The following is a 13,534-nucleotide window of genomic DNA, read 5'->3' on the forward strand; positions in this document are numbered from 1 at the left end:
ACAATGATTTGCAAATCATTTTCAACCCATATTCAATTGAATATGCTACAAAGACAACATATTTGATGTTCAAACTCATAAACATTTTTTTTTTTTGCAAATAATCATTAACTTTAGAATTTGATGCCAGCAACACGTGACAAAGAAGTTGGGAAAGGTGGCAATAAATACTGATAAAGTTGAGGAATGCTCATCAAACACTTATTTGGAACATCCCACAGGTGAACAGGCTAATTGGGAACAGGTGGGTGCCATGATTGGGTATAAAAGTAGATTCCATGAAATGCTCAGTCATTCACAAACAAGGACGGGGCGAGGGTCACCACTTTGGCAACAAATGCAGGAGCAAATTGCTGAACAGTTTAAGAAAAACCTTTCTCAACCAGCTATTGCAAGAAATTTAGGGATTTCACCATCTACGCTCCGTAATATCATCAAAGGGTTCAGAGAATGGGGAGAAATCACTGCACGTAAGCAGCTAAGCCCGTGACCTTCCATCCCTCAGGCTGTACTGCATCAACAAGCCACATCAGTGTGTAAAGGATATCACCACATGGGCTCAGGAACACTTCAGAAACCCACTGTCAGTAACTACAGTTGGTCGCTACATCTGTAAGTGCAAGTTAAAACTCTCCTATGCAACGGGAAAACCGTTTATCAACAACACCCAGAAACGCCGTCGGCTTCGCTGGGCCTGAGCTCATCTAAGATGGACTGATAAAAAGTGGAAAAGTGTTCTGTGGTCTGACGAGTCCACATTTCAAGTTATTTTTGGAAACTGTGGACGTCGTGTCCTCCGGACCAAAGAGGAAAAGAACCATCCGGATTGTTATAGGCGCAAAGTGTAAAAGGCAGCATGTGTGATGGTAAGGGGGTGTATTAGTGCCCAAGACATGGGTAACTTACATATCTGTGAAGGCACCATTAATGCTGAAAGGTACATACAGGTTTTGGCGCAACATATGTTGCCATCCAAGCAACGTTACCATGGACGCCCCTACTTATTTCAGCAAGACAATGCCAAGCCACGTGTTTACATCAACGTGGCTTCATAGTAAAAGAGTGCGGGTACTAGACTGGCCTGCCTGTAGTCCAGACCTGTCTCCCATTGAAAATGTGTGGCGCATTATGAAGCCTAAAATAGCACAACGGAGACCCCCGGACTGTTGAACAACTTAAGCTGTACATCAAGCAAGAATGGGAAAGAATTCCACCTGAGAAGCTTCGAAAATGTGTCTCCTCAGTTCCCAAACGTTTACTGAGTGTTGTTAAAAGGAAAGGCCATGTAACACAGTGGTGAACATGCCCTTTCCCAACTACTTTAGCACGTGTTGCAGCCATGAAATTCTAAGTTAATTATTATTTGCAAAAAAAAATAAAGTGTATGAGTTTGAACATCAAATATGTTGTCTTTGTAGCATATTCAACTGAATATGGGTTGAAAAGGATTTGCAAATCATTGTATTCTGTTTATATTTACATCTAACACAATTTCCCAACTCATATGGAAACGGGGTTTGTAGTTTGAACTGACACTGAATCTTACTTTTTGCACATTTCCAATTTGTTCTATATCAATTGTACTTTTTTTATGGTACCAATTTCAAAGAACTAATTTAATAGCTTCCTCTGAGGGGCAATACTTCTATTTCTAATTAAGTACTTCTGTAAACAACAATATGGCATTGCATGTAAATAAATAAACTCCAATAGATACCAATAATCAATAAATAGCAGGGTTTCCCTTACATGTAATTGATCGTGGCGACCTGCTACAGCAAAATAAAAGCCACCACATCTTGAAAACAAGGATTGTTTATGTGAAAACAAATGAAAGTAATATAATGTATGAATGGCTAAATATAGACTATTATTTGCACACTGTTGACAAGTGACGCACCCAAAATTTAGCTGCTGAAAAAATACTTTGATTATCGAAACAGCACTGCCAAAACATGTTTCAAAATGATTTATATATGTATATATGTTTATACGAATTAACTTTAACACAGATTTGTTTTAGATGTATGTATAACGTTTTTTTAGCCCTTTTAAAGAAAATCTATGCATCATCACAAATGATATGACATCATATTGACCACGCCCCCACCACCACAGGTATGTTGGCAATCTGGGGGAACACCTGAATCGTAATGACCAATGAAGTGCAAAAATAAAACTTATATTTTGAATGAAAAAGTTCTGTAAATGGAAATGTAGTATTGTACATTGTTTGCAAATAAATAACCAAGTGAAACATTCCGATGAACAAACTTGGTGTTGGTGGTGGTTCTCCACGGTGCTTCTTTGCTACTTTGAGTAAATGATTCCACCACAGGAAGCTGCTTTGTAGCCAGAGTGTGTCGTTGTAGCGACCTTGTTCTTGTTCACCTGGTGAAGAGTTGCATTTCCCCCACTCGGCTCCATGCTTGCTTTTCAGATGCTGGAATAAGTTTGCTGTGCCGCTTCCTTCTTTAGACAAACTTTGCAGCGTGCGGTCATGTGTTCCACGTCTGTTGCCGCAAATCTAAACCGCTGACGACACTTTTCAAACAGACTTGAGCTAAGCTATTAGCTGTAGCATGTCTCCGCTAACATTTTCCAGTGCGGAAGTGAGTCTGTTTGAATTCATCAATGCTAGCAGGAAAAGGGGAACATAGACCACATCTTGATCTGTTTATATACAGTCTGTGGAAATTTGAGGTTATTTTAACAAGAATTGCCAAAATTAAGTGTTGCTGCCATTAAATTGTAAGTTCATGATTGTTATTATTATTATTATTATTATTATGTATGTGTATATGTAATGTATATATGTGTATGTATGTGTGTGTGTGTGTGTGTGTATGTATATGTATGTGTATATATGTGTATATATATGTATGTGTATGTGTATATGTATGTGTATATATACATATGTATAAGTGTATATATGTATGTGTATGTGTATATATGTGTATGTGTATATATGTGTGTGTGTATATATGTGTATGTGTATATATGTGTGTGTGTATATATGTGTATGTGTATATATGTGTGTGTGTATATATGTGTATATGTATATGTATATATGTGTATGTGTATATAAGTGTATATATGTGTGTGTGTGTGTATATATGTGTATGTGTGTGTATGTATATGTGTATGTGTGTATGTATGTATGTGTATGTGTATATATATGTATATGTATGTGTATATATACATGTGTATATATGTGTATGTGTATGTGTAAATATGTGTGTGTATATGTATGTGTATATATGTGTATGTGTATATGTATGTGTATATATACATATGTATGTGTGTATATGTATGTGTAAATATGTGTATGTGTGTATATATGTGTGTGTATGTGTATATAAGTGTATATATGTGTATATGTATGTGTGTATATATGTATGTGTATATAAGTGTATATATGTGTATGTGTATATATACATATGTATGTGTGTATATACTATGTGTATGTGTATATATGTGTGTGTATGTGTATATAAGTGTATATATGTGTATGTGTATGTGTGTATATATGTATGTGTATATGTATGTGTATATAAGTGTATATATGTGTATGTGTGTACGTGTATATATACATATGTATGTGTGTATATACTATGTGTATGTGTATATATGTGTCTCTGTATGTGTAAATATGTGTATGTGTATATATGTTTATATGTATGTGTATATAAGTGTATATATGTGTCTGTGTATGTGTAAATATGTGTATGTGTATATATGTATGTGTGTATGTGTATATATGTGTCTGTGTATGTGTAAATATCTGTATGTGTATATATGTATATATGTATGTGTGTATGTGTATATATGTGTCTGTGAATGTGTAAATATGTGTATGTGTATATATGTTTATATGTATGTGTATATATGTATTTGTATGTGTATGTGTATGTATGTGTATATAAGTGTATATATGTATTTATGTATGTGTATATATGTGTATATACTGTATGTGTATATGTGTATATGTATGTGTATATATGTGTATAAGCATGTGTATATATGTGTATGTACAGTAAGTGTATATAAAGTGTGTATGTGTATATATGTGTATATGTATGTGTATATATGTATATGTGTATATATGTGTATGTATGTGTAAAAATGTGTATATATGTGTATATGTATGTGTATAAACAAACAGGTGATGTTTGTGTCAGGTGATCTTGTGGGGCCGCACAGAGAAGTCCCTCAAAGAGACGTCCGAAGAGATCTCCCACTCGGGCACCGAGTGCCACTACTTCCTGTGCGACGTGGCCAATCGGGAGGAGGTTTACAAGCAAGCCAAGGTTGTTCGTGAAAAGGTACTCCATTTTTTTTTTCTACACCCCCGCACCCCCCGCCCATCTTTCCTAGCCTCCAAGTGCATGCTGGCGCCGAGCTGCTGCGTCCTCCATCTGGCCTTTAGATTTCTACTTCCACTGAAATGTGGGAGAATGTTGATGACAGCTGTGGTGCAGCAAAGTATTATCTCATGGAAGCAGACGTGCCAATGTTTTGTCTTTTTCTTTCTTTGGCTCTCCCGGGTTCAGGTGGGAGATGTTACGATCCTGGTCAACAACGCAGCTGTGGTCCACGGTAAAAGTCTGATGGACAGCGACGACGACGCCCTTCTGAAGTCGCAGCACATCAACACCATGGGCCAGTTTTGGGTAAGCTCCTCCCATTATTGTGTTGGACCACGCCCACTTTCAAGCCATCATCTTCGACAAGTGTTAGGAGTCACAAGGTGTACGCAGTTCATGTTACACAACGTCAATGAAGTATTGTTGACAGTCTTTCAATGCATTTTCAAAGTCATTTAGACTATTAGTTTTGTTGCATGTTTCAGAAGAAATAGTAACCTTTCATGCAGACTATTAGTTTTGTTGCATGTTTCAGAAGAAATTGCAACCTTTATGCATGAAAGGTTGCTATTTCTTCTGAAACATGCAACAAAACTAAAAGTCTGCGTGAAAGGTTGCTATTTCTTCTGAAACATGCAACAAAACTAATAGTCTGCATAAAGGTTGCTATTTCTTCTAAAACATGCAACAAAAATAATAGTCTGCGTGAAAGGTTGCTATTTCTTCTGAAACATGCAACAAAACTAATAGTCTACACAAAAGGTTGCTATTTCTTCTGAAACATGCAACAAAACTAATAGTCTGCACGAAAGGTTGCTATTTCTTCTGAAACATGCAACAAAACTAAAAGTCTGCGTGAAAGGTTGCTATTTCTTCTGAAACATGCAACAAAACTAATAGTCTGCATAAAGGTTGCTATTTCTTCTAAAACATGCAACAAAACTAATAGTCTGCGTGAAAGGTTGCTATTTCTTCTGAAACATGCAACAAAACTAATAGTCTACACAAAAGGTTGCTATTTCTTCTGAAACATGCAACAAAACTAATAGTCTGCACGAAATGTTGCTATTTCTACTGAAACATGCAACAAAACTAATAGTCTGCACGAAAGGTTGCTATTTCTTCTGAAACATGCAACAAAACTAAAAGTCTGCGTGAAAGGTTGCTATTTCTTCTGAAACATGCAACAAAACTAATAGTCTGCATAAAGGTTGCTATTTCTTCTAAAACATGCAACAAAACTAATAGTCTGCATGAAAGGTTGCTATTTCTTCTGAAACATGCAACAAAACTAATAGTCTACACAAAAGGTTGCTATTTCTTCTGAAACATGCAACAAAACTAATAGTCTGCACGAAATGTTGCTATTTCTACTGAAACATGCAACAAAACTAATAGTCTGCACGAAAGGTTGCTATTTCTTCTGAAGCATGCAACAAAACTAATAGTCTGCATGAAAGGTTGCTATTTCTTCTGAAACATGCAACAAAACTAATAGTCTGCATGAAAGGTTGCTATTTCTTCTGAAATTTGCAACAAAACTAATAGTCTACACAAAAGGTTGCTATTTCTTCTGAAACATGCAACAAAACTAATAGTCTGCATGAAAGGTTGCTATTTCTTCTGAAATTTGCAACAAAACTAATAGTCTACACAAAAGGTTGCTATTTCTTCTGAAACATGCAACAAAACTAATAGTCTGCATAAAGGTTGCTATTTCTTCTGAAACATGCAACAAAACTAATAGTCTGCACGAGATGTTGCTATTTCTACTGAAACATGCAACAAAACTAATAGTCTGCGTGAAAGGTTGCTATTTCTTCTGAAACATGCAACACAACTAATAGTCTGCATGAAAGGTTGCTATTTCTTCTGAAACATGCAACAAAACTAATAGTCTGCATGAAAGGTTGCTATTTCTTCTGAAACATGCAACAAAACTAGTAGTCTGCATGAAAGGTTGTTATTTCTTCTGAAACATGCAACAAAACGAATAGTCTGCGTGAAAGGTTGCTATTTCTTCTGAAACATGCAACAAAACTAGTAGTCTGCATGAAAGGTTGCTATTTCTTCTGAAACATGCAACAAAACTAATAGTCTGCGTGAAAGGTTGCTATTTCTTCTGAAAAATGCAACAAAACTAATAGTCTGCTTGAAAGGTTGCTATTTTTACTGAAACATGCAACAAAACTAATAGTCTGCTTGAAAGGTTGCTATTTCTACTGAAACATGCAACAAAACTAATAGTCTGCGTGAAAGGTTGCTATTTCTACTGAAACATGCAACAAAACTAATAGTCTGCGTGAAAGGTTGCTATTTCTACTGAAACATGCAACAAAACTAATAGTCTGCATGAAAGGTTGCTATTTCTTCTGAAACATGCAACAAAACTAATAGTCTGCATGAAAGGTTGCTATTTCTTCTGAAACATGCAACAAAACTAATAGTCTGCTTGAAAGGTTGCTATTTCTACTGAAACATGCAACAAAACTAATAGTCTGCATGAAAGGTTGCTATTTCTTCTGAAACATGCAACAAAACTAATAGTCTGCGTGAAAGGTTGCTATTTCTTCTGAAACATGCAACAAAACTAATAGTCTGTGTGAAAGGTTGCTATTTCTTCTGAAAGATGCAACAAAACTAATAGTCTGCATGAAAAGTTGCTATTTCTTCTGAAACATGCAACAAAACTAATAGTCTGCATAAAGGTTGCTATTTCTTCTGAAACATGCAACAAAACTAATAGTCTGCGTGAAAGGTTGCTATTTCTTCTAAAACATGCAACAAAACTAACAGTCTGCGTGAAAGGTTGCTATTTCTTCTGAAACATGCAACAAAACTAATAGTCTACACAAAAGGTTGCTATTTCTTCTGAAACATGCAACAAAACTAATAGTCTGCATGAAAGGTTGCTATTTCTTCTGAAACATGCAACAAAACTAATAGTCTGCACGAAATGTTGCTATTTCTACTGAAACATGCAAAAAAACTAATTGTCTGCATGAAAGGTTGCTATTTCTTCAGAAACATGCAACAAAACTAATAGTCTGCGTGAAAGGTTGCTATTTCTTCTGAAACATGCAACAAAACTAATAGTTTGCGTGAAAGGTTGCTATTTCTTCTGAAACATGCAACAAAACTAATAGTCTGCGTGAAAGGTTGCTATTTCTTCTGATACATGCAACAAAACTAATAGTCTGCGTGAAAGGTTGCTATTTCTTCTGAAACATGCAACAAAACTAATAGTCTGCGTGAAAGGTTGCTATTTCTTCTGAAACATGCAACAAAACTAATAGTCTGCATGAAAGGTTGCTATTTCTTCTGAAACATGCAACAAAACTAATAGTCTGCATGAAAGGTTGCTATTTCTTCTGAAACATGCAACAAAACTAATAGTCTGCATGAAAGGTTGCTATTTCTTCTGAAACATGCAACAAAACTAATAGTCTTAGCAACTTTTCGTGCAGACTATTAGTTTTGTTGCATGTTTCAGAAGAAATAGCAACCTTTCATGCAGACTATTAGTTTTGTTGCATGTTTCAGAAGAAATAGCAACCTTTCACGCAGACTGTTAGTGTTGTTGCATGTTTCAGAAGAAATAGCAACCTTTCACGCAGACTATTAGTTTTGTTGCATGTTTCAGAAGAAATAGCAACCTTTCACACAGACTATTAGTTTTGTTGCATGTTTCAGAAGAAATAGCAACCTTTTGTGCAGACTATTAGTTTTGTTGCACGTTGCAGAAGAAATAGTCTGCATGAAAGGTTGCTATTTCTTCTGAAACATGCAACAAAACTAATAGTCTGCGTGAAAAGTTGTTATTTCTTCTGAAACATGCAACAAAACTAATAGTCTGCATAAAGGTTGCAATTTCTTCTGAAACATGCAACAAAACTAATAGTCTGCATGAAAGGTTGCTATTTCTTCTGAAACATGCAACAAAACTAATAGTCTGCGTGAAAGGTTGCTATTTCTTCTGAAACATGCAACAAAACTAATAGTCTGCATGAAAGTTTGCTATTTCTTCTGAAACATGCAACAAAACTAATAGTCTGCGTGAAAGGTTGCTATTTCTTCTGAAACATGCAACAAAACTAATAGTCTGCGTGAAAGGTTGCTATTTCTTCTGAAACATGCAACAAAACTAATAGTCTGCATGAAAGTTTGCTATTTCTTCTGAAACATGCAACAAAACTAATAGTCTGCATGAAAGGTTGCTATTTCTTCTGAAACATGCAACAAAACTAATAGTCTGCGTGAAAGGTTGCTATTTCTTCTGAAACATGCAACAAAACTAATAGTCTGCATGAAGGGTTGCTATTTCTTCTGAAACATGCAACACAACTAATAGTCTGCATGAAAGATTGCTATTTCTTCTGAAACATGCAACAAAACTAATAGTCTGCATGAAAGGTTGCTATTTCTTCTGAAACATGCAACAAAACTAATAGTCTGCGTGAAAGGTTGCTATTTCTTCTTAAACATGCAACACAACTAATAGTCTACACAAAAGGTTGCTATTTCTTCTGAAACATGCAACAAAACTAATAGTCTGCATGAAAGGTTGCTATTTCTTCTGATACATGCAACAAAACTAATAGTCTGCGTGAAAGGTTGCTATTTCTTCTGAAACATGCAACAAAACTAATAGTCTGCGTGAAAGGTTGCTATTTCTTCTGAAACATGCAACAAAACTAATAGTCTACACAAAAGGTTGCTATTTCTTCTGAAACATGCAACAAAACTAATAGTCTGCATGAAAGGTTGCTATTTCTTCTGATACATGCAACAAAACTAATAGTCTGCGTGAAAGGTTGCTATTTCTTCTGAAACATGCAACAAAACTAATAGTCTGCGTGAAAGGTTGCTATTTCTTCTGAAACATGCAACAAAACTAATAGTCTGCATGAAAGGTTGCTATTTCTTCTGAAACATGCAACAAAACTAATAGTCTGCGTGAAAGGTTGCTATTTCTTCTGAAACATGCAACACAACTAATAGTCTGCATGAAAGGTTGCTATTTCTTCTGAAACATGCAACAAAACTAATAGTCTGCATGAAAGTTGCTATTTCTTCTGAAACATGCAACAAAACTAATAGTCTGCGTGAAAGGTTGCTATTTCTTCTGAAACATGCAACAAAACTAATAGTCTGCATGAACGGTTGCTATTTCTTCTGAAACATGCAACAAAACTAATAGTCTGCATGAAAGGTTGCTATTTCTTCTGAAACATGCAATAAAACTAGTAGTCTGCATGAAAGGTTGCTATTTCTTCTGAAACATGCAACAAAACTAATAGTCTGCGTGAAAGGTTGCTATTTCTTCTGAAACATGCAACAAAACTAGTAGTCTGCATGAAAGGTTGCTATTTCTTCTGAAACATGCAACAAAACTAATAGTCTGCGTGAAAGGTTGCTATTTCTTCTGAAACATGCAACAAAACTAATAGTCTGCTTGAAAGGTTGCTATTTCTACTGAAACATGCAACAAAACTAATAGTCTGCTTGAAAGGTTGCTATTTCTACTGAAACATGCAACAAAACTAATAGTCTGCATGAAAGGCTGCTATTTCTTCTGAAACATGCAACAAAACTAATAGTCTGCGTGAAAGGTTGCTATTTCTTCTGAAACATGCAACAAAACTAATAGTGTGCTTGAAAGGTTGCTTTTTCTTCTGAAACATGCAACAAAACTAATAGTCTGCATAAAGGTTGCTATTTCTTCTAAAACATGCAACAAAACTAATAGTCTGCGTGAAAGGCTGCTATTTCTTCTGAAACATGCAACAAAACTAATAGTCTGCGTGAAAGGTTGCTATTTCTTCTGAAACATGCAACAAAACTAATAGTGTGCTTGAAAGGTTGCTATTTCTTCTGAAACATGCAACAAAACTAATAGTCTGCATTAAGGTTGCTATTTCTTCTAAAACATGCAACAAAACTAATAATCTACACAAAAGGTTGCTATTTCTTCTGAAACATGCAACAAAACTAATAGTCTGCGTAAAAGGTTGCTATTTCTTCTGAAACATGCAACACAACTAATAGTCTGCATGAAAGGTTGCTATTTCTTCTGAAACATGCAACAAAACTATAAGTCTGCATGAAAGGTTGCTATTTCTTCTAAAACATGCAACAAAACTAATAGTCTACACAAAAGGTTGCTATTTCTTCTGAAACATGCAACAAAACTAATAGTCTGCGTGAAAGGTTGCTATTTCTTCTGAAACATGCAACACAACTAATAGTCTGCATGAAAGGTTGCTATTTCTTCTGAAACATGCAACAAAACTAATAGTCTGCATGAAAGGTTGCTATTTCTTCTGAAACATGCAACAAAACTAATAGTCTGCGTGAAAGGTTGCTATTTCTTCTAAATCATGCAAAAAAACTAATAGTCTGCATAAGGGTTGCTATTTCTTCTAAAACATGCAACAAAACTAATAGTCTACACAAAAGGTTGCTATTTCTTCTGAAACATGCAACAAAACTAATAGTCTACACAAAAGGTTGCTATTTCTTCTGAAACATGCAACAATACTAATAGTCTGCATGAAATGTTGCTATTTCTTCTGAAACATGCAACAAAACTAATAGTCTGTGTGAAAGGTTGCTATTTCTTCTGAAACATGCAACAAAACTAATAGTCTGCATAAAGGTTGCTATTTCTTCTAAAACATGCAACAAAACTAATAGTCTACACAAAAGGTTGCTATTTTTTCTGAAACATGCAACAAAACTAATTGTCTACACAAAAGGTTGCTATTTCTTCTGAAACATGCAACAATACTAATAGTCTGCATGAAATGTTGCTATTTCTTCTGAAACATGCAACAAACCTAATAGTCTGCGTGAAAGTTTGCTATTTCTTCTGAAACATGCAACAAAACTAATAGTCTGCATGAAAGGTTGCTTTTTCATCTGAAACATGCAACAAAACTAATAGTCTGCGTGAAGGGTTGCTATTTATTCTGAAACATGCAACAAAACTAATAGTCTGCGTGAAAGGTTGCTATTTATTCTGAAACATGCAACAAAACTAATAGTCTGCGTGAAAGGTTGCTATTTCTTCTGAAACATGCAACAAAACTAATAGTCTTAGCAACCTTCCGTGCAGACTATTAGTTTTGTTGCATGTTTCAGAAGAAATAGCAACCTTTCATGCAGACTATTAGTTTTGTTGCATGTTTCAGAAGAAATAGCAACCTTTCACGCAGACTATTAGTTTTGTTGCATTTTTCAGAAGAAATAGCAACCTTTCACGCAGACTATTAGTTTTGTTGCATGTTTCAGAAGAAATAGCAACCTTTCACACAGACTATTAGTTTTGTTGCATGTTTCAGAAGAAATAGCAACCTTTTGTGCAGACTATTCGTTTTGTTGCACGTTTCAGAAGAAATAGTCTGCATGAAAGGTTGCTATTTCTTCTGAAACATGCAACAAAACTAATAGTCTGCGTGAAAGGTTGCTATTTCTTCTGAAACATGCAACAAAACTAATAGTCTGCATGAAAGGTTGCTATTTCTTCTGAAACATGCAACAAAACTAATAGTCTGCGTGTAAGGTTGCTATTTCTTCTGAAACATGCAACAAAACTAATAGTCTGCATGAAAGGTTGCTATTTCTTCTGAAACATGCAACAAAACTAATAGTCTGCATGAAAGGTTGCTATTTCTTCTGAAACATGCAACAAAACTAATAGTCTGCGTGAAAGGTGGCTATTTCTTCTGAAACATGCGACAAAACTAATAGTCTGGGTGAAGGGTTGCTATTTCTTCTGAAACATGCAACAAAACTAATAGTCTGCACGAAAGGTTGCTATTTCTTCTGAAACATGCAACAAAACTAATAGTCTGCATGAAAGGTTGCTATTTCTTCTGAAACATGCAACAAAACTAATAGTCTGCGTGAAAGGTTGCTATTTCTTCTGAAACAAGAAACACAACTAATAGTCTGCATGAAAGGTTGCTATTTCTTCTGAAACATGCAACAAAACTAATAGTCTGCATAAAGGTTGCTATTTCTTCTGAAACATGCAACAAAACTAATAGTCTGCGTGAAAGCTTGCTATTTCTTCTGAAACATGCAACAAAACTAATAGTCTACACAAAAGGTTGCTATTTCTTCTGAAACATGCAACAAAACTAATAGTCTGCATGAATGGTTGCTATTTCTTCTGATACATGCAACAAAACTAATAGTCTGCGTGAAAGGTTGCTATTTCTTCTGAAACATGCAACAAAACTAATAGTCTGCGTGAAAGGTTGCTATTTCTTCTGAAACATGCAACAAAACTAATAGTCTGCATGAAAGGTTGCTATTTCTTCTGAAACATGCAACAAAACTAATAGTCTGCGTGAAAGGTTGCTATTTCTTCTGAAACATGCAACACAACTAATAGTCTGCATGAAAGGTTGGTATTTCTTCCGAAACATGCAACAAAACTAATAGTCTGCGTGAAAGGTTGGTATTTCTTCTGAAACATGCAACAAAACTAATAGTCTGCGTGAAAGGTTGCTATTTCTTCTGAAACATGCGACACAACTAATAGTCTGCATGAAAGGTTGCTATTTCTTCTGAAACATGCAACAAAACTAATAGTCTGCGTGAAAGGTTGCTATTTCTTCTGAAACATGCAACAAAACTAATAGTCTGCATGAAAGGTTGCTATTTCTTCTGAAACATGCAACAAAACTAATAGTCTGCATGAAAGGTTGCTATTTCTACTGAAACATGCAACAAAACTAATAGTCTACATGAAAGGTTGCTATTTCTTCTGAAACATGCAACAAAACTAATAGTCTGCGTAAAAGGTTGCTATTTCTTCTGAAACATGCAACAAAACTAATAGTGTGCATGAAAGGTTGCTATTTCTTCTGAAACATGCAACAAAACTAATAGTCTGCGTGAAAGGTTGCTATTTCTTCTGAAACATGCAACACAACTAATAGTCTGCATGAAAGGTTGCTATTTCTTCTGAAACATGCAACAAAACTAATAGTCTGCATGAAAGGTTGCTATTTCTTCTGAAACATGCAACAAAACTAATAGCCTGCGTGAAAGGTTGCTATTTCTTCTGAAACATGCAACAAAACTAATAGTCTGCATGAAAGGTTGCTATTTCTTCTGAAACATGCAACAAAACTAATAGTCTGCGTGAAAGGTTG

General features: G+C 35.2%; 1 protein-coding gene across 2 annotated transcripts in view; it reads left to right on the top strand.

The window, feature by feature from the left end:
- The window catches only part of dhrs3b (dehydrogenase/reductase (SDR family) member 3b), a 52,192-nt gene that overhangs the window by 29,178 nt on the left and 9,480 nt on the right, over positions 1-13,534 (top strand). For both annotated transcript variants that reach the window (XM_061978549.1, XM_061978550.2), the window contains 2 exons: positions 4,182-4,325; positions 4,554-4,673. In XM_061978549.1, the coding sequence (XP_061834533.1) occupies positions 4,182-4,325; positions 4,554-4,673 (264 nt within the window). The remainder of the gene's footprint in view (positions 1-4,181; positions 4,326-4,553; positions 4,674-13,534) is intronic.

The sequence above is a fragment of the Nerophis lumbriciformis genome, linkage group LG18 (assembly GCF_033978685.3).
Source record: "Nerophis lumbriciformis linkage group LG18, RoL_Nlum_v2.1, whole genome shotgun sequence".
Classification (NCBI taxonomy): domain Eukaryota; kingdom Metazoa; phylum Chordata; class Actinopteri; order Syngnathiformes; family Syngnathidae; genus Nerophis; species Nerophis lumbriciformis.